The sequence below is a fragment of the Corvus cornix genome, chromosome 10 (assembly GCF_000738735.6).
Source record: "Corvus cornix cornix isolate S_Up_H32 chromosome 10, ASM73873v5, whole genome shotgun sequence".
NCBI lineage: Eukaryota > Metazoa > Chordata > Aves > Passeriformes > Corvidae > Corvus > Corvus cornix.
The window spans coordinates 2,293,756-2,314,967 of NC_046340.1; the positions used below are offsets into that span (position 1 = coordinate 2,293,756).

Below are 21,212 nucleotides of genomic sequence, written 5' to 3' on the forward strand. Positions count from 1 at the left end.
CCAAACATCATCCCAAAAAGCATACCTGGAAAGCTCATGTTTGTACTCACAAGAATCAGTGGAGACCAGCTTTTCATATTCAGGGTCATAGCAAGGGCAGAGCAAACAGAGAATTTAATGAAAGCAAGTATGTCCCAACCACATGTCACTATTGCTGCTCAAAGGAAAAGCTGCAAGCTTGCAGCTGTGACAAAAAAAGGAGTCTGAAGAGAAAGGGAAAGGAGGTCCAAGGGTGCCCAGTTGCCTTGCTGTGGCCATTCTGTCAGTTTCCCATTCTCCTCTTGCAGTTCAGCAGTTAAAGGAGATGGAATTTCCAGTATCTAAACATACAGGTAAATTAGAGATGGGAATTTAATTTTGAGTGTCCTCTAGTTTTCATGACAAAAACACTCAAAAACCGACCAAAATAAAAAAAGAAAGTCACCAACAAGAGATGGCTCACAGCTAGATAACCCCAGAATGTCAGATAAAGTTATTTGGCCTTATCCTATAAATCCATTGCCTTGCAGACCTTAAGGATTCAACCAAAGGTCTGTTATTTCTGTATTGGCACAGCAGTCACAAGTTCACCAGATCCTACCACCCCTGAGAGCCAATTCTCTTTCCTTTCCTCACCCTGAGCTACATGCCTCAGCTTCTTTGTTTTCAGAGGACTGCTTTTCAAGCCAAGCACAGAGAAAACACGTGGAAACTGAGCCACTGATAGTGTCAATGAGATTCCATTTTTAATTAAAAAACCAAAACCCATTGTACTTCTGCCCAGTGAGACTGAACCAGCCTCACACAATCTCCATCCTTTTATCAAACAAAAATAATTCTTTTGCCATATATGGTGTTCTGCCTGCATGGCAGACTCCCAAAGCAGCAGCACTTCTTCCATCAGCTGTTTGAAACAATCCAAGCAGACCTAGGGAAGCAGCTCTCCCGTTGGATCTCTGGAGTTGTTTCAGTCTCACAATAAGTGGACTTCTGTAACCAAGTCCTCCAGGCAGCAGATTTCCCATGGAGCATGTTTAGATGCATTAGACAAGTCTAATTAAATTAACCAGCCTCTCCAGAATCTAAAAGACAAGCTATGGAGTGTTTAAAAAGTGTAAAATTTACCAATCAAACTTTCTTTAGAATTTGTTGCAAACACCTACATCTGTGCTCCCGCAGCCACTACACACTCAGGTTGTGTCCTACTCCAGAGCCTACTTACAGGGACAGCTTCCCAGTGACTTCCTACTGACTTCAGTGGGGTTTAGCCCCTAAAGTACTAACAGTATAGGAAATACGGCTTTAAATTTTAAAAATGTAAAACGTAAAAGTTGTCAAGTTGTAAGAAACTTTAACCTTAAGATGCAACATTACAGAGTTTAGGATAACCACAAGATTCCACAAAAACAATGACCTAAAACATGCACATCAGAACTGCATAAATTTACCATGGTCTGAATGCAAAGGGTCTTATGCAGCTGAAGTGACTCCACAATTATTTTTCAGTTCAAGAAATCTTTACCTCATTTAAAAATTATATTAATTACTAATACATTTAAGCACTTCATCCATGCTTCACAATAAACTCCATATTTCTATTTTGGTTTTTTACCCTGCAAGAAGGATCATTATAAAATGTCTGTGACTTAAAACGCATTCAACAAATCTTTGATTTACAAAACCTTGCTAAACCAACTTAAGAAGAAAATTTATAAAAAATTCTTCCTAGCACAAACAAACACACCCTAAATTGTATGGTTATCTAGCATTAAAAATCCCTTCAAAATTTACAGTGCAGATCTTTGGACTCTTACAGTTGCATTACTAAAGCTGATACTGGTGTGAGCCAGTCTGTAAGCATTGTAACCCAGCTGTATTAAATTATCTAAATTAAGTCAATACAGTGAAAGAAAGTAGTTGTTTTGAAGACCCAACTAACAATTACTGGTTGCAAAGCACAGAAGTACTACATCTGTCTTACCAATTAACCAAAAATGGTCTCATCTTGTCATCCACAAGAGTCTGATGGTTCAGTAGCTATTTACCCACTAGATCATTAAACATTAAAATAAAGCCAATTGCAATGTAAAGAGAGTTTGGAGTTCTAAGAAATGCAGAGCTCAGGACCCTCCTGTTGCTATAAATGTGAGCTTTGCTCCTGCAGAATATCCTTCACATGTGCAGGTAGGAGCACTGCACCACAGGAGCACTGCTCTGTCTGCATGCTGGGACCAGAAATGTTGGCGCAGGTCAGAGTGATAAAAATCAACTCTCCAGGGGTATCTTCACACCACAGTGTGGCAGAACTCTCAGCAGGCAAATGCAATCAGGCTGCAGCACACAAACTCACCGTGTTTCTCGTGTCACTGCTTTGTTTAAGGACCCACAAAGTGCCATACCCCAGGGAACAATGCTGGCCATTGTGATCACCACGATTGCTTACATTGCGGTTGCAATATGTGCAGGTAAGTACAGAACTTTGGCTGCATGTCCTCACTCCTACAGTTAAGTTTGAAAGCTTGGCATGCAAATGAATGATTAACCTCACTGCTTTTTCATCCCATGGATTTATTATGTAGAGAGAGAGTAGTTTTGCTTTTACTGTATGTCAAAACAGTGGTTAAAAAAAAGCAGCAACCAGCAGAAACCAAAGTCCCTGTCTGCAGCTGGACCTTCAGGTAACCTGTATGGTTATTTTTGCATTCCATTCAGTGACAAAGACCACCAGCATATAGTATCCATGAGTATAATAAAGATCAAAGGAACCTCTGATCAATCTGCTGATCTTCTGCTCCTGGTTCACACTGAAATTTCACATGGCTTCTGCTTGCATTCACTAGTCTTACTGAACACTCACGAGAATCACAGGAACAGGGTAACACACATTTTGTACATTCTATGTCAAAGACAGAAATCAGTTGCCTGTCTCAAAGGAACTACACAACTACATGTTCTACAGTAGTGGAATATGAGGTAACAAAATGGACACGAGTGAAAAAGAGACCTGTACTGAAGCCATGAACGGTGTTGGAGGATTATGCAGTTAAATTCTCATTACAAGCATACAATAAATCTCTGGTCAAGAAAAATAATTTTGCTTTTGTATTTAATAAATGCAAGAAAAAGGGTTGCAAACAACACTCTTTCTTATGAGCAAATACCTCAATACCACAAGAAAGCCCAGCAGAGAACTCCCTTTTCTGGGAGATGACTCTCAAATCTTCTTAAATTCTATGGTTCTTGGACTTTATGCATAGGCAGAATACTTGACTCAAGCCTCAGCTCAGGCCGTTGCATTATTTAGATGAAATTTCCCCCTGCAATTAAAATTAAAGTAGTCATTCTTCACTTTCTTTTATAAATTCACTTTATATTATAAATCATTGTTGTTTATTTGAGAACGTTGCTCTGGTCTCACAAGAAGTAGCTGTATTTCAGCTTCAGAGCTGTGTATTTTTCAGTGTAATACTTCCTTCTTTTTTTTTTTTTAGTTCTTGTTTGTATGTTAGTTTTCTAAATAGCCACTGGGTATTTTGGGAGTCTTAATGTTTTTGATAAATCTGAAGGTATCATATAAACTTACATTTTAGCCACTAACGATGTTGAGATCAACACTGCAACTTCACGTTTTTCTTCTCACTTCTGGTGGCAAGCAAAAAAAAAGACAACATAAATATCAATAAACACAAAAAGAATATAGGTAATTTCTCCTTTTCAAAGTTTTTTCTCATCATACTGGTATCAATAGGGCTATGACAATCTGAACAGTTGAGGATCTGGGTCTCTAAAGCAATTCTGTGTGCTTGTTACACAAATAGAAGGGCATGCCGAGACCTAAGACCCTCACTGACCTGTTTGCTTGGAATACTGGCACTTTTAAAAGCAGTGACAGGAGGACTAAAGACTTCTGAGTTAGTCAATTTATTATTGATCTGTCTGCTTCTCTAATCTCAGAAATATGCTAATCCTTATTAGTTAAGTGGCTGATTATTTTAAAAGTAACAGAAGCAAATATTTGCTTACAGACACCATGAGAATCTAAGTCACAGTACAGGGCAGTAACCCCTGCCCAACACAAAACGTTGCTCTTTGGGATGAGTCTAAGGCAGCAGTTGGACAAAATGTGTGCAGTCTAGGAGTCAAAGTGTGGCAAGAACATTCTTTCAATGTCACAAGGAAGCAAACTAAAAATCTATCATTGTTTCCACAGCCTCCTGTGTTGTACGAGATGCTACTGGGAACGTCAATGATACAATTGTGCCTGGAATGAGCTGCAATGGATCATCTGCCTGCGGCCTAGGCTATGATTTTTCCAGATGTGCAAGTCAGCCATGTGATTATGGGCTGATGAATAATTTTCAGGTTTTAATGAGATAATATGTATTATCATATAGGCATATATTAGCATAATAAGCAATGCATGAATACATAAGTATGAACATGCAAAACCATTATTTGCAGACAACTAACTACAACAGGACAACCACTTCTATCTAAAAAACTAAAGAACGATAGGAATGATGAAAGGCAAAAATCCCCTGCATTCCATGTTTACCTTCATACTGCCCATCACTAGCCTTCCTAACACTCTGGTAAGGTCTTTATATCCTCTTGTAACAACTACCATGCAGCAGTGTATGTTGTAACATCTTCAAACTGAAAGCCCAGACTTAACAGAGACCTCAGGAGCTCCTGTTAGATGAGTAACTCACGTCACTGCTCTTGACACGTGGATGTGATTTTACCTCAGGGGTGCTGTGGTCACTGCTAAAGGGTTGTGTCACAGTACAAAAACCAGAGGTCTGACTTCTTAAAAAAAGTATCCAAAAATAGTTGAGTGAAAAATCAAGTGAGAAGTAATGGAGTCTTTCTCCTAGGCCAGAGAGAGACTGTCTGCCATTTTTATTCTTCAAAATAAAGCTTAGGCTAAGCATCAAAGTAAAGCAGTTCTGCAGCCTGACAACCACAGCTCCCAGATCTCTGTTCAGCCCCTGTGCTTCATGGCCAGCGAGAGGAATTCACCACCCACCTGCACATGCTTTTCAACCAGTCATTTGTAGCTTTTAAAGTCACTCGCTTTTTTCCCAGCTGGCTCTGCTAAATGACAGGGCTGGGCAACCACCTTAAAAGGGATATGCTCTCCCTTTCACAGACTACTTTCCCTTCCTTGCTTGATCATTACCATCCTTATTCCCACCTCATTTCAGCTGCCCACACTCAGGACACCACTTAAAATCAGTGACCTCCCTACAGCCAGACAAAGTTTTGCTTCTTGCATTTACCTCTGCCAGACTAGAGCCAGAAAACAGTATGTCTTCATCTGACAAATCTTCAGGATTCACTGGTTTCTTTCCTGAAGTACTGCCCACACACCAAAAGCATCTGGCAGTCACATCCATCCATCTTTTAGTTTCCTTGTCGGGTGCTTCTCAACAACCTTTTCACTTCAGTAGTCACAGAGGCTGAGGGAGGCCTGACAGTGTTTGCAGCATTGCAAATGCAATCATTACTGTTTGCAGCACTGCAGTTTCATCAGCACCATCAGGCATTTTCTCTCATTTTTAGCCATATTAAATAATCAAGGGAAAAAAAACCCCAAACAAAATAAAGTGCCTCCAACCACATTTCATACTTTGGTGCTTTTTCCTGCCATTTCCATTTTCTTGTCCTCTACCATCTGACTATTTACTCATCAAGTAGAGGCTGTTTCTCATAGCAATCAGTTAGTAAAGGCAGTGAGGAAATCTCACAGAGTACTCATCTGCCCCAGCAGACAGCTGCATACTTGAATAAAAATTTGGCTTTGCCTCTATTGCTTTTAACTAAACCAGAAATAATAGTATTTCCCTACTTCACAGCTGGTTTACAGCAGATTAAATTTAGAACCATGAAAAGCAGAGACACATAGAAACAGAGCACTTAAATGGGTTTGTCATTAAAAAGTGCATCCAAATGCAAGCCTATTCGTTTTACCTTCATTTTTTTCCTAAAGGTGATGAGCATGGTGTCTGGCTTTGGTCCTCTCATCACAGCTGGCATCTTCTCAGCTACGCTGTCATCAGCTCTAGCATCTCTTGTCAGCGCACCCAAAGTCTTCCAGGTAAAATTAAACTATCCATTTCCTTATACTCAGTTTTACTTCAAAGACAAAGTTGAACTCCATATGCCAAATGTAACGTATATTTAAACAACACTGGCATGTGGGAGGAAGAGGCAGGGAAAACAATATGTAGAATGTTTTTCAGCAGAAAGAGGCAGGTCTTATCATCATACAAGGGCAATAATGCTTCTTTGGTCAGAGCTCAGCTTTGCTGCAGGAACATGGGATTCTCATGTGTCATAAATAGCTTCAAGGGTACTTTCAGGACCACTTCTGTCTTCTTGCAGAAAGCCACCCTGTAAACACAGGAGCACCAGGAGCCCTCAGGACCGTAAGATTCAGGTGCTGTCAGGTGTGCTCTAACAGGCTGTCCAGAAGCTGTCTGGGCAGCAGCAATGTGGACAGACTGGGAGCAGAGGGCATGGGACAGAGAGATAACCTGTAAAAATTACACCAAGCCACTGATTTGTGCTTCAATTTTTCCCAATTTAGACTCTATTAGCTATTTAATTATCTTTTTCTTTTAAAGCACTGAATAAGCATTAAATGTCTGTGATTCTGTTTCCCATGATATAATAAGATAGTAGCACATTGTCTTATCACCTTATTTAAATGTTCACATGCCACAGCAGTTGATGTACTTGAAGCACGAAGACAGATTTAACTTTTGTTTAGCAAAAGCAAGCTGCCACTCACAGACAGTGACTTCTGGTGCAAGAAAGTGCTGCTTAATGGAATTATGTGCTGATTTTCTTACCAGGCTCTTTGCAAGGACAACGTCTACAAAGGGTTGGAATTCTTTGCCAAAGGATACGGAAAAAACAACGAGCCTATCAGGGGATATGTCCTCACTTTTGTGATCGCCATGGCATTCATTCTGATTGGTTTGTACAATGTTGCACAGCTGCTATAGTATCATGTTCTGAAATTATACAAACTGGTACTATAATGTAATTAGTAGCTATGGTTTGAAAAATTTCCCAGTCAGGTAAGCTCTGACATAAACTCAAGCATACTCAAATTCCTGGTAGCAATTGCATTATTCTTAATGAAGGCAAAAAGAAACCAGCAGGGATTTTAGTGACTTCTCACCACCACCACAGCCTCATCTTCCAAGACGTGGAGTAGCTGCAATTCCTGTTCACTCTGCTGGAAGAGGGCAGTGCTTAGAACTCTACCAGATAAGGCAAAGTCAGAATCTTTGAAAAGGGCTTTCCAGTTTATATTGCACATAGATCTGAGGTAATTTTGAGATAATTAGGAAGCCTATTCTGCCCAAGCCTTTCCCAAGTCAGCTCTAAAGCAAATCCCAGTTTACCAGCACTGGTGAAAGAAAATCCCAGCTACCACACTCAGCAGTTGCAGGGATTTTTAAATCAGTTTTTCCAAGATTTGAAATTCAAACTGTCTTACACTAAGTAAATAGGATGTCTAGTAAAGAGAATTCAGATCCCCAATAAACTGTAACTACAAAGAGTTTTTAAAAATGCATCCATCCTCTCAATTATGTATTTAAAATTCTGAACTTTTTATCAGATCTACATCATTAAGAGACAGTATGCTGAATCACAGTATCAAGTATAACCTTGCATAGCACATAATGTTATTAAAATCAGCATTAGCAGACATAATTCATATGAATGAAGGTAGATCAAGGTGGCCTTAAATTAGTAAGACAGGAAAATACTCAAGCTCTCCCTGGATGATAAATGCAGACAATGCTCAGATTTAATGCATCATTAGGAAACAGCTAGCCAACAATCCAGGAAACTGGTGCCTCTGTCTGACTTGTGTATGTGTCTCACAGCTGAACTGAATACCATTGCTCCCATCATCTCCAATTTCTTCCTGGCTTCATATGCTTTGATTAATTTCTCCTGCTTTCATGCCTCGTATGCAAAATCTCCAGGTGAGTCTGCATTCAGCCATGATTTAAATACGGGTTTTATAGTCTGATCTCTGGAAGTTTTTGACTGCATGTCAGAGAAAATTGCAGTATGTGTAAAGTATGTAAGCTATGTGATCTGATGTCTTATTGAATATGATGGCAGTTCATTTATCTCCAAAAGATAAAAATAACGGGTCCAGTCCTTACAATCCCTACAGCTGTACAGGATGAGAAAGGCTTTGGTGGATCCCACTGGAGCAAAAAAAGCTCCTTCTCAGGGTGGCTTTTTTCCCCTCACTATCACAAAACATGGGTGGGTAAAAGCTTATGCCAACTCTGGCCAATGAAGTAAGCAAGGTATAGTGGGGAGTCATCATTCCCTTCTCCAAACCGCCAGTGAAATGTACAGGGAGGTTCCTAAGCACAGTACCAGTGCTACAAGTGATGCTGCCGGGAAGGGAACGTGCAGAGCAAGAGCAGGTCCATCAAACAGCACCAGCACAGCTCTGCAGCGCCCAGAAGCACAACTGTAAAGCACAATTGTGAAGCACAGCGAGGTCCTGTTCAGGGGTAACTTGAGATCCTCCCTCTACATTTGTGCAGCAAAGGAACATTCTGGCTGTCAGACTTGCGCACTGCCACGGCAGAATGATTCTCACCATCTCACGAATAAAGGGGTGACACCTTCAGGACTGAAGTCAATCAGCTGAGCAACACTGGTTTGGCACACAGGAAAGACAATTTCCTGCTTCTGTGAATTAATTATTCCACTCAAGGAGCGAGGAATACATTTTTGATTTCCAGTGTGAAGAAACTGCAGTAGCGACATAAATGCCTGCATCAACTTCCTTCCTATGGATCTGCACAGTGCCATTTGTTTAGAGGGCAGAAAAGATGAGCACTTCTGATAATTACCTGCACAGCTGAACAAATGCAGATCTGCTCCACATGGCCTTGGAGCTGAGTGACAATTACCTCTAGAGATTTCATCTGCGTGCATCTGACTCTACTCTGCCACTACTTAACATTTCAGACAGAACTGCAGCCATTTTTCTTTTCTCATTTCCTCCAGTTAATTTCTGCCAATTCACAGTGATAGATTATAATAATTGCAAGGCTGCAGGACAGCAAATTTCTTCCCAGCAGGTCCCTCCCATTCCCTCATTACAAAGATGATCCAAGATAGAGTTGCTCAGCCTCTTCTGTGTTTTTTCCCTCTCCAAAGTCTGCTCTGTAGAACACCTGGCAGAGACCTGCAAACCATGAAGGCTCAGTGCTTGCCTCATCATTTTAATTGGTAGCAGGGGATGGAATCAGTACCGCAGCTGAAGAGCAGCAGGAATAATATCTTTTTAAAGTCAATTGCAGATGATTTTATTCTTCTGCCACAAGGCCAGGCAATTTCCAGGTTTAAGACAGATGCACTTACAGTATTGGGATAAACACTCCTCTCAGCAAGCATTTAGCTACCAATAATAAGTTCTGTGTATATGCACCAAAAGTACACAGCCACCAATTACCTGGACTTACAGGTAATCTCTTTCTGATGTTCTGAAATAATCTGAACCAGTAAACTTTAATTTTGCAAAAATACATATAAACAGAATAGCTGCTCAAAGCCAAGCTGAACAAAGCAGTAGGAAAGAGTGTAGAAGAAGGCCTGTAAGACCCAGTATTTTATAAATTGAAACCTACATCAGCCAACACCTGAAAGTATCTGTTGATACGATGCCTGAGATTTTACAGGTATCTCTCCCACCCCTTCTGACAGTGCCTGAAACAAACTGTACATGGGTTTGTATGCACAAAAATCATGGATCACCATTTTATCAATATATTTTATGCTCTTCCAATTTCCTCAATTCTCTTTAAACAGGTTGGAGACCTGCATTCAGATATTATAACATGTGGGTGTCACTTTTTGGAGCCCTGCTGTGCTGCGGGGTGATGTTTGTCATCAACTGGTGGGCAGCTCTCATCACTTATGCCATTGAGCTCTTCCTATATATTTATGTAACATATAAGAAGCCAGGTAAGGCCAAACCCCACTATTATTATGTGTATATGTCATGCTGCTAGACTGGATTTTAAATGAATTAATTCTGCTTACAGAATTAGAAATTATTTTTCTGTGCTATCTTTATTTAGAGGGAAGTCTGGACCATCCCATTAAATTCCACTTTATATAATATAGATTAAGTTGATAGACTGGTGACTGCCTGTTTAACAAGAATTTCAAGTATGGTTCAGGGTTTTCTGTAAACATTCCAGCAGGCTGGTTTATTCCCACATCTTTATGAGATTTGGGCTTTTACTTGAGTACCGCTCAGAATTTTTTTCCACCCATGCACAAAACCTTACCTGAATTTTGCAGTGCTCTTAGCTGACTCAGGCAGGGTCCTGACTCAAAACGTAAACCTGCTGCCCATTATACAACAAAAATGCAAGATGAATTACTCATGAACTGATCATCCTCCAGCACCTCCCTACAATTCCCCAGTAAATCAAGACAGACGGGCCCACTTTACTGCTGGAAAAAAACCACTCAGTTGCTCAGCAAATCACAGGAGCTGTCCTCAAAAACCTGTGTGCTGTACAAGACTAGACAGTCTGGCTAGTCATAACCAGGACAAACTAACCCAGGCTCAGATTTCAATGCTAACCACGTGAATTAATTCTGCAGCAGAAAACATAAAACAAAACCAAGAAATAAAAGAGGCAAGGTTCCCAGCAATAGATGTGCTTTTATTGGAGTGAGCTTGGGACAGCAACACCTGGTGTGAGACTGTGTTATTCTTTTCTGTGTATTGCTGCACTGTTGTCTGTCCTCCCTATCTGTACCCTCTCACACCCACTGGCATGGTCTGTGCTTCTCTCCCTGTAAATATATCATCAGCTGTAGGAAAGCACACCCACCTCAAGGCAATTGTCAAAAACATTCCAGGATTTCTGCCCTTTCCTTGTATATTGACAGTGTCCCTGATGCAAAGTACCACCTTAAAGCTTGGTCACATTCACTGAAGACAGTGTACAAAAGCCCTCTATCTCCTGCTAAGAGAGGGAGTTTTCTTCTGCACTAATTTACCAACAACTGGAGGGTTCAGAAAAAAGTAATATTCCTTAGAAAAGGAGACTACACAAATCTCCACTTAGTTGCACTAAATATTGGCTTTGTATCTTGGCATAACAGGACTTGTTCTGCATTTATGTAGATCTCAAAGTGTAGAAAGACATTTCTTATAGGTCTCCATTGACCAAACAGCTGCACAGTAATGAGAAAATATGTATATGCCAAAACTGGGCTGGAGAACAATTTTTGGCCTATACAGCAGAATAGAGCAAACTGGAATTCAGAGTGTTCCTTCCTAGTGTTTCATTTGCCCTTCCTGAAATTCCACACCACATACATGACTCAGGGCTGTCCATTTTCTAAATGGGAGAAGGATACAAAGTTAATGCAACAGATAAGAAAATAGTTTTTAAGCAGGGGAAGAACTTTCCCTACAATATTTAAATAAAGAATGAAAATATTTACTTGCATGGGATTTTCTGCATCACACAAGCAAAGCCTATTCAATCTATTATGGTCTGTATCTATGAAGTATGACAGGATATACTCTGCTTTTCATAGAGAACACCATTGCTGATTTTTGCAGCAGAATGTGGGGAAAAGCCCACAGTTTAATATGCATTACTTATCTTTATTATATGCAGAAGTAAACTGGGGCTCCTCCACGCAGGCTCTGTACTTTGTTAATGCCTTAGACAGCGCTCTGGCATTAACCACAGTGGAAGACCACGTGAAAAACTTTAGGTAAGATTTCCAGTGAACATTCGAATGGCTTGTCCTGAATGTGTACATCAGCCAATTATATACAACCTCTTTTTTCTCCACCAGACCCCAGTGCTTAGCACTAACAGGAGCTCCTATGGTCAGGCCTGCTCTGCTAGACATCACACACACCTTCACGAAGAACAACGGGCTGTGTATCTGCTGTGAAGTGTACACGGTAAGGGAACTCACACAAACCCCACTCAGCACCAGTGGGGGCTGCAGGTCTCCATTACACATTCCACTCTCACTCAGCACACAGTGTTCCCACGGGTGCTGATTGGCATCTGTGCACTCCATGAAAAAGATTTGCACTGAGAATGAATTTTCTCATAAAAAACACAAAAGCTATCGGCTGATACAAAGCCTGCTGGTAAATGCCTCACTGAGATGCATTTCAAAGTCCATAGCAGGTGAACCAAAAAAATGGTTTGGAAAAAACCAAACCAAAAAACCAAATGGTTTGGAAAAAACCAAACCAAACCAAAACATTACAAGGAAAGATTTTAGGCTTAGAAAATGGAAAACCCCCAAACCACACAACACACAAAATTTGAAGGGTTACTGTGTGAGAGTCAAATTACCCAGGTTCTGTTTTCAGCTTTGTCACTGATTTGCAGAGTTGGGGTTTGGCAAGTAATTCAGCTCTCCTTTTGGTGGTTCCTCCAAAACTGTTACAATGCTAATTTTGAGGATAAGCATGCTCTTCTGAGATCTAAAGAGAGTAGCAAAGTATATTTCTAGATATAAATACACAGCAAATTATGTATCTTAGAGGATGAAAATCTAGTCTCTCATTAGGACAGAACAAAAATAGATAGGTTTGTAGTGTAAGGAGAAAATGTATTTTAAATATTACAATGACCTTTTAATTTTGAGAGAGAGAAAAAAAACCCAGCTCCTGGCACTAAATGGGGCTGCAGAATCTAGATAATAGAGTCAGTCCAGCCAAGATAATGTATTCCTCTACAGGAGTGTAGGAATAATTCATTTGATGCTGCCACATTGCAGAAGCAGAGTACGGAAGATCCACACGTGATTCTTCCCAAATCAAATGAATCTATAAAGATTGACTGGTCCTAATTCCCCCCTACTATAATTACTGTTAGATTTCCCACTGCATTCAGTAAGTGTAGAACCAATCCCAACAAGATCCTGAGACTATGCAGCTTCCTAAAGTTGAGTTTCAGCAAGTTTTCTGAATTCTTAGGCATGTTTCTCTGTTGTTAGTACTTTCTATGGAGACCTGAGATTTCATTCCTGTCTATACAAAAAACCCCCAAAGACTACTTTGTTAGTATAAGCTTTGTAATTGTTTGGGGGGGCTTTCTAATTATTTCTTCAGCAACTTAAGTGAAATTTGATTTCCTTGGTAATAAAAGTGTGACAAAACGAACCTTTATGAATTGTAAAATTGTGGTAAAAAGTGGATGATAAAATTCCTAGCAATCGCATTGAAGAGCAGCCTGCAATATACATCACAATACAGCAAGACTATTCAGCCATAAATGTAACACCCAGCACATTTTGCCTCAAAAGCTGACATGCTGTTAGCTATGCATAAAGTTTTGAAACACCATGCCAGAGAGAACATCTTCCATTCTTTTTTTTTTTTTCCTAAAAGGCAGCAAGAAACTTTCCAGGAACATGGTGATACATAGCTCAGAAACAGGCAAAATAAAGATCACAACAGAACATAAAGATGATTTAAAGTTTACTTTTCTCTGAGGTTATGGCTGCATGTTGGTTTGAACAGTCTGAGTTTCTAGTAAAAGGGACTATTTCTGCTTTTATTCCCTGTCTTCATGTAAAATATTTTTGCGAGGTTAGTCCTCAGTCTGCAAATTCACTGGATTCCTTCTACAGCTGCAGGAACATTCCACAGGTACAAAGGAGTAGCAGGGGAGGACACGGATGTCACCTGGTAGAAGGGTGGGACTGGCCCCTCGGCCAGCAGAAATGTATTGTGCAAGCCAGTTGCAAAACCACCTTCAGGTGCTTTCCTTAGAGAGACAGGGAAGAAGGGCAAAACTTGTTTTTTCCTTGTCCTTACCCACAATGAAACTTCAACCTTATTGTTCAAGTTATTATTCTCAGCTCTTCATACAGCCAGGATCAAATTCTTCTTAAGTTATATCCATGTCTTGTGACTTGGATATGCACATGGATTTTTTCCCATTAAATTACCAGATGGCCACGGAAAGAAAACTGGCAACAAAGGCATTTGCATCTTTAATAGTACTGCATCTACTCTTTTCTCTTCTGTCAGTAGATAGGAACTTTGACATGTATATTTAGATCTGCGGAGACTCTTTTACATAGTCAAGTCAGGGAGGGACTTTATTCGCTCTGAGATGCTTTACTATACCTTAGATATTTTTTTAAGATGTTACAATCCATAGTAGTCCTTCTTTCTGTCAGAATCACTGCATTTAAGCAGCATTAGCAGCCCCAGCCCTCTCAATATTCACATAATTCACAGAATGTGAATTATGTTTGCAGCACAGTTCTTTTCAAAGGGCTGAATCTCTGTGGACCCTTTTTGGAAATGTATTTTTCTGACTCCCTCCATTTGCTCCCACAGCAGACTAGGTAACTCCTTCAAAATCACTGTGTGATGTACAACACAAAGCCTTCTTAATAATATTTTACCGTATCATTTTTAACAGGGACCACGCAAGCTGTGTGTTAAGGAGATGAACAGTGGCATGGAAAAAAAGCAGGCTTGGCTCACAAAGAACAAAAGAAAAGCCTTTTATGCAGCAGTGGCAGCTGACAGCTTCAGAGATGGAGTCAAAAGTTTACTTCAAGTAAGCTTTTTGTTTACAGAACACACAGAAGAGTGTACATCAAAGCATCCCTTTATGTGAAGCATTACTATTTACTTGTTAAGAAGCCCTACATATATATGGATAATGTTACAGACAGAAAGGGCATGCTAGGGGTACATTTATATTCTGTCACAGATTACTTCATAAAGATCTAGTTCTGGGCTATGGAATTGTGAGACAAGGCAGACTGATTCTCTCCTAAATGAACGAGACACTATTATGAAAAAAGAGAGGCATCTACAGGGCAACATATGAATGTCTATGCAGCTGACACTTGATACACTTCAAATCAATTCCATTGTTTGGTATTACACAGCATATTAAATATCTGAGAATGTTTTGGCAATAAATGAAAACTGAAAATGTGTAATATACATTTTCTGCAAATAGCGAGAAGGTAATTTAAATAAAAACCTGCAATATTTTTCTATTACTCTAAGAATGCAGCAGATCATTTCCAACAGTCCATTTAAAATGGCCTTAATGAAAGCACAGAGACACTGTTTTCATTTTTCCCATCTCCCTCCCTATCTCACATATATGAATATTTAAACATATAGGTACTGAGGCAAAATGTAGAGAAAATTCATATCCTTTGCACAAAATACACTGCTGAAAAGATATCAGTGCCAACTGAGACAGTAGGGAGCCAGCTAAAATACTGTAAGTCACCCACTGGTGTCCTACCAGGGCTCTTTGTACACTTGCTGAATGGGCAGTACAATTGAGCAAGATGAAATGCTATTAATAAAGATCCCTTTGTTCTATAAAAGCCTCACAAAGACACTTCATCTTGGGCTTACACATTGTCTCAGTAGGAGATCCTTCTGATGTTTTTGACAACTCCTACAGTCTGATGATCTCTTCCTTTCCATTACTACTGAAGCACTACTGCCAAAGTCAACTACTGGACCCCAAATAATTCCCTTCCAGCAAACACAAGGATAACCATATCATCATTATTGTAACCTAAGGACATTGGCAACAATTACTGATTTCAGTGTAAACAGTGCTACTCAAAAAACCCACCAAGGTTCCAACAGTTTTTACCTATTTTCTGTTGGCTAGTAGTAAAAAATTGGCAAGTGTTACAACTTTATAAGCTGGTGTTTTGTGTCTCCTCCTGAAGGTTCCCAATACACTGAATAATTAGATTTCTATAAACATTGTCAGCTGAATCTAGATCTGACTTCCCTTACTTGTTCAGGTTTTAGCATCCAGAGCCAGTTTTGAAGGCAAACTAATATGTTGACAAACCATTTATTTTTCCTGTTTATAAACCATAATTTTATCGATAAAGCATGCTCAGCAGATTTTGGATAATCTTTTGAAAAGAACAGAGCAAATGAAACAGTAACAGTTTCCAAATTCAAGGCAAAACCATGCAAAATTAGGAGCCTATGCCTCCTCTGTGTATCTGAGATGTTTTAAGAGACTTCAGACCCACTTCATCTATTGAATATTCTGAAGCTGATAAAAGCTTTATGCCATTATGTTAGAATGAGCATACAAACAGTTCTTGAACTCTCTCTTGATTCCAAGTTATTGAACCATTTTAATGAGAGCATGTCAGAAGAAATGCAAATGAATGCTAATTTAGCAAAACTACACTTCTGTCATCTAAAATCATTTATAGTTGGAATGATTTAAAGCTAATCTCTCTGCTTTCCGCATGGGTATGAGCATGAAGGGCATTTATGAAATCCAATCTAGTTGTAAGTGTCTCCAGAACATTACTTCAGTTATCTTTTGCCATTACTTTTCATTTACAGTAAAAGCATGCATGTGTACCCTTCTCAAGCAGTGTTTTAATATTGTCAGGCCTCGGGCTTGGGTAGAATGAAACCAAATACCCTGGTGATTGGATTTAAGAAGGACTGGAGAAGTGCACCTGCCACGCAAGTTGAGAACTATGTGGGCATTATACAGTAAGTCAGCTCAGCACCTCCTGTTTCACTCCTCCTAGACTAGATTAATATAGATTAATTATATGGATTAATTTCCACACAGAATTTGATGTGTAGAAACAATGCAAGGAAGTATGTGCAAACCTAGGCTCACACATCCTAGCTCTGTGGCTGAAGTTATCGCCCATCAAAAAAAGGCTCACTGGCTTCCCACACCTCGTAGGATCTGCTTAGCAAACACCTGGCACCATCAGAGCTGATGTGGCTTGACAATGCTAAAGAAGCTGCACTGCTGGCAGCAGTGCTTTTGCAGAACTGTATTTTCCCATTTTTAGTGGGCAGGAGCTCAAGAGAAAAACAACCCTAATGTACAGACTAAGGGAATAAGAGAACATCATGGAATTCTTCTTTCAAGCCTAGGAGACAGAGGAAAAGCTTTGCTTCAAATCTCATGTGTGCCTAAGGCTCAGCAGCTCTGTGGGTTGGGATTTAGCTAGGAAACAGTCATTTTAAAACAGCCTTCTCATGGATGCTTGCTCAAAATTCACTTGTAAAGCTGAAGCAAGTTACAGAGCAACAAACCCCACCTCAACTTTGTTATTTCCTCAGAGAAGGGAGAAAAAAATTACCCTATGGCAACCTAGTTCCTAAAAAAGTGCTGTCTGAAAGACCCATTTCTGGAATAGCTGATCTGTTCCCGTGCCCAATCACACCCTTTTTTTAAAAGAGGGAAGATAAGCTAAGTACTACAAATTTATCTGGGGCAACTCCTTCTGCAGTTTTACCTAGTCTGCCCTCCCTGTGAAAACTTTCACTGATCTCTTCAAACTAGCTTTCCTCATTGACATGCACGATGCAAAATCCTGTTTACTCTTCTTTTTCTTCCTTTCTTTCCAGTGATGCCTTTGATTTTGAGCTCGGCGTAATTATCGTCAGAATTAGCCAAGGATTTGATATATCTCCGGTCCTTCAGGTTCAAGGTATGTAGTGACTTGACAGCTGAATATCTATGCTGGTTAGGTGCACAGCATAAGAAGGACTCTGACTGACACTCATAAGAGTCACCATCTGGTTTCTAGAATAGTTCCTACACTCATAATTTCCACAGTTTATCCTTCCTTGTGCAGTTTAAATCCTGCCTGAAATCCTTGCTGATCACTGGCAGTGACAGAAGGAGTACAAGCCTCACACATTAAGTAGCTCTGCACACCAGAGAACTCAACTCCCAAAGCAGTTCCAGCACAGGCACAGACTAAAGCAGTGAAATCACATTGTGCCACAGCAACCAGTTACTCTGCTGCATGTTTCCTTCCTGGTCTTGGCACGCCTTCCTCCCTCTGCCTACCTGGTATCTCTGGGACTGGCAGGAAATGGGAAGCTGTACTTTTGGTACCATCTCTGTGAACTCTTGAGTCCCACAGAGTTCCCACCCACGCAAAAATCTGGAAGCCGCAGGAAACATCAGTCCTCTCTTTCACCTTTCCCTTCACTCTTCCTTAGGCTAGCAGTGCGTATCTCAGGGGGAAAGGGAAAACCTTCCGCCATACCACAAGCACTCCAGGAGACATGCCATCTGGGTGGCAAAGGCAGAACAATTCTCTGGGCGCTCAGCAGGACAATTCTCGCCCTTGTCCCAGCGTGGGCCCGGAGCAGCCCGGCCGGGCCCGGCGCTGGCGCTGCGGGGCCCGCGGCTCTCTGCTGCCGCCTGCTGCCCGCGCCGCGCCCCGCCGCCCTCCGGCCACATGAACGCCCCGCTCCGCGCTGCGACGGCAGCACGAAGCAAACGAGGGGACCCCCACAAGCAAATCACCTCGCGGAATTCAAAGGCGCCAGAGACGCCTTTAAGGAACAAGGGTAGATGAACACTCACTCTGCACTGGCAGCTTGATGTGCACGGAGACCCACGAGGCAAAACTACAGGGAGTCAGAAAAAAATTCCAAAACAATCAAGCTTTTCTTCTCCCCCTGGTGATTTCTGGGAGAGATCTGCCTATCTCTGCTTGATGCGAGTCACGAACTGAGTGCTCAAAATATACAGTCATTGGAACACCTGTAAAAATACAGTGAAAAACAACTCTGCAATCTTACAAACGAGCAAATGTTTTCCAAGTGTTCAGACAAAAGGAGTTAGAAAGGATTAAGGGGAGGTGGGGGGGGGGAGTAGCCTCAAATACAAAGAAATATTTTGAAGCAGATACAAAGTCATTATAGTGGAAAACAATGATCACTGTATTCTCTTATACTTGGTACAGCATTCTGTTCAATAGAAAAGCTGAAATTTTAGTTTGAGCAACCATTAAGTTCATGGCTATCACCATGTCTAATAATCAGAAGTACGTGACTGTCATTGATTAAAAAGTAGAAGAAAGTACATTATTTCTGTTGGCAACTGAGAGTGGTAACAGAGCATGTCTAGCTAGTGTCTAGCTAGTGAGGGTTTATTTTACTTTTTTAACACGATGTCTTAAATGAACTTACCTCATATTTAGCTCATGTATTACTCAAATAGAAGCTTTCCTTATGAAAAAAGTTTTCTGCAGGCAAATGCCTGGATCACATTAATTAGTGCCTCACCAAAATACATTCCTCAATAACACATGATACCTTTTTCTCAGCAGAAGTCTAATATTGCTAAGATGAAATTGTTCTTTTGTATTACTAAGTTCACAGAATTGATTAGCTGAATCTTACATCTTTGCAGCAAATGCTCAAAAAACATGAAAAATATTTCAGCATAGAGAATGACTGTATATTCAGGATCCTTACTTATTTCTGAGAATCTCAAAGTACAAACCATGAGACTTTGTTCTAAGAAAAGAGACCTCAGCTTCCTCAGTGTAGGGAAAACAGCTTTCCTAATGTCTTTTCAAATTCTTGGCTAAAGAAACCAACTAAACATCCACAAAAATAACTCAATAAATAGTATCTCATGTAACTAAAAAATGTCATAATATTGATTTTGATTTGGAAGAGACAACCTGAGAGCAGCTGGCACACCCCAGTGCTGTAGGCACAGGCACCCTAAGCTAGGGCTTCCTGAGGTGAATTCAGCTTCCTTCTCCCTACTGGTTTGCAAAGAAAAAGCCTTTTAAAAGAATTTTTCATCCCAGGAGTTTTACATTGTCTACAAAGTACCACAACACCAATTACATCATCGCCATTAGTTCAGTAAGGGATTTAATTTAAAAGATACCAATGTGTTACCAGTTCTCTTACTTTTTCTAATACACAGAGGAATTAGAGAAGCTGGAGCAGGAGAGATTGGCACTGGAAGCCACCATTAAGGAAAATGATTTTGAAGAAGGGAAAAGGGGCATCTGTGGATTCTTCAAAAAAGCCAGCACACTCAGTATCTCGAAACATGAAACAAAGAAGGGTAAGTTCCAAAATGACAACCTATGCCCAACCTTTCAATGCATCACACTCTCACCAATATGCAAACTGGACTTTACTCCAAGCCAAAAACTCCTGAGCCACACAGAAGCCCCTGGGACAGAACCTCCCTTGTGCAAACCGTGGTGGCCACAACCCTGTAATGCAGCACAGTGGCATCCCTGCTCATAGGACATGCTACCTACAACACAAGCATTTCCCTCTCATTTGCTAGATAAACTTCTCAGCTCAGCTGATGTTCACTTCTACTTGTCAAAAATAGAACATGGTTATTAAAGTTGGAAGAATACAGAACAAGTTGGTTGGAAGGGGTTGGGGCTGTTTTTTTCTTTTTAATAGGGTGTTTTAAAGTGAGGCTTTTTTTTCTCCTCTCTAAAGAAAATAGGAACATATGCACAATAAGCAATCTTACTTTGCTTAACATACACACACACACTCAGTACACAGCTGAAAACCAGGTAAAAATAGCACAACTGTTCTATATTCTAAGCATAATTTCATAAAAATGCACAAGTGAAGGTGCTAAAAGTACTGAAAGTACATACACAGCATACTGTCAAATAACTAATTAACACAAATGTGTGGGTGATGAAGTCAATATGACGTTTCAGACATAGTAAAATGATGCAGACCCAATTTAAGGTCTCGTTTCACAACGGCTAGGCTGTACTGGTAATGACCCACCTGAAGCCATACTTGTACACAGACATGTATTTTGAGAGTTTTCACCTGCAGACACTATTACATCTGGCTGTGCATGCAACTCCCACAGGTACCAGGAAGATCTACAGACCAGGAACATAAAATGCCATTATTCTTCAGCTGGCAGACTTCAGTTTATTTTGTTTCCATAGAAAATATTTTTATGACAATTCCACCAGAAGTGTTGTACCCCTGTTTCGACTTCCCTTTTTGATTTAGTTGAGCATAAAGGAAATACATATTACACATTTTGGCTCTCTAAATTAGATAATGTTAATAAATAGCCTCTCCTCTCTGTTTTGTTTTTGTGTTCATACTCCCCAGAGTTGTTGCATCTTCCAGCAGAGGTGCTAGAACTGTAGAGGAAAGCCAATAACTCCTTTATAACTATCCTGTACACACTCCAGAAATAGAGGAAAACCAAACAAAGCATTTTCAAAACCTACCAGATCAGAGTAAAACCTCTAAAGAAGCCTGTCTGTTCCATTTAGAATATTGCTCTGACACCGTCTCTTTGAAATCATTGAAAGAGAAGCAGGAAAAGGTGGAATGAGAGAAGGTATTGTTAGTACAGAGTCAA

The 21,212-nt window shown here is 40.3% G+C and overlaps 1 protein-coding gene and 1 long non-coding RNA gene across 3 annotated transcripts in view; one reads left to right on the forward strand and one right to left on the reverse strand.

Annotated features, from left to right (window-relative positions):
• LOC104683997 overlaps window positions 1-21,212 on the reverse strand; it is a 53,198-nt gene that overhangs the window by 17,967 nt on the left and 14,019 nt on the right. Inside the window, exons 2-3 of the long non-coding RNA XR_005602768.1 lie at window positions 3,563-3,621; window positions 3,141-3,296 (exon numbers count right to left, since the gene is read on the reverse strand). This is a non-coding gene — a long non-coding RNA (uncharacterized LOC104683997). The remainder of the gene's footprint in view (window positions 1-3,140; window positions 3,297-3,562; window positions 3,622-21,212) is intronic.
• SLC12A1 (solute carrier family 12 member 1) overlaps window positions 1-21,212 on the forward strand; it is a 43,457-nt gene that overhangs the window by 13,976 nt on the left and 8,269 nt on the right. For both annotated transcript variants that reach the window (XM_039557627.1, XM_039557628.1), the window contains exons 9-20: window positions 2,360-2,444; window positions 4,190-4,341; window positions 5,972-6,079; window positions 6,840-6,963; window positions 7,887-7,988; window positions 9,844-9,999; window positions 11,682-11,781; window positions 11,866-11,977; window positions 14,469-14,609; window positions 16,452-16,558; window positions 17,435-17,517; window positions 19,770-19,913. In XM_039557627.1, coding sequence (XP_039413561.1) covers window positions 2,360-2,444; window positions 4,190-4,341; window positions 5,972-6,079; window positions 6,840-6,963; window positions 7,887-7,988; window positions 9,844-9,999; window positions 11,682-11,781; window positions 11,866-11,977; window positions 14,469-14,609; window positions 16,452-16,558; window positions 17,435-17,517; window positions 19,770-19,913 — 1,414 coding nt within the window. The remainder of the gene's footprint in view (window positions 1-2,359; window positions 2,445-4,189; window positions 4,342-5,971; window positions 6,080-6,839; window positions 6,964-7,886; window positions 7,989-9,843; window positions 10,000-11,681; window positions 11,782-11,865; window positions 11,978-14,468; window positions 14,610-16,451; window positions 16,559-17,434; window positions 17,518-19,769; window positions 19,914-21,212) is intronic.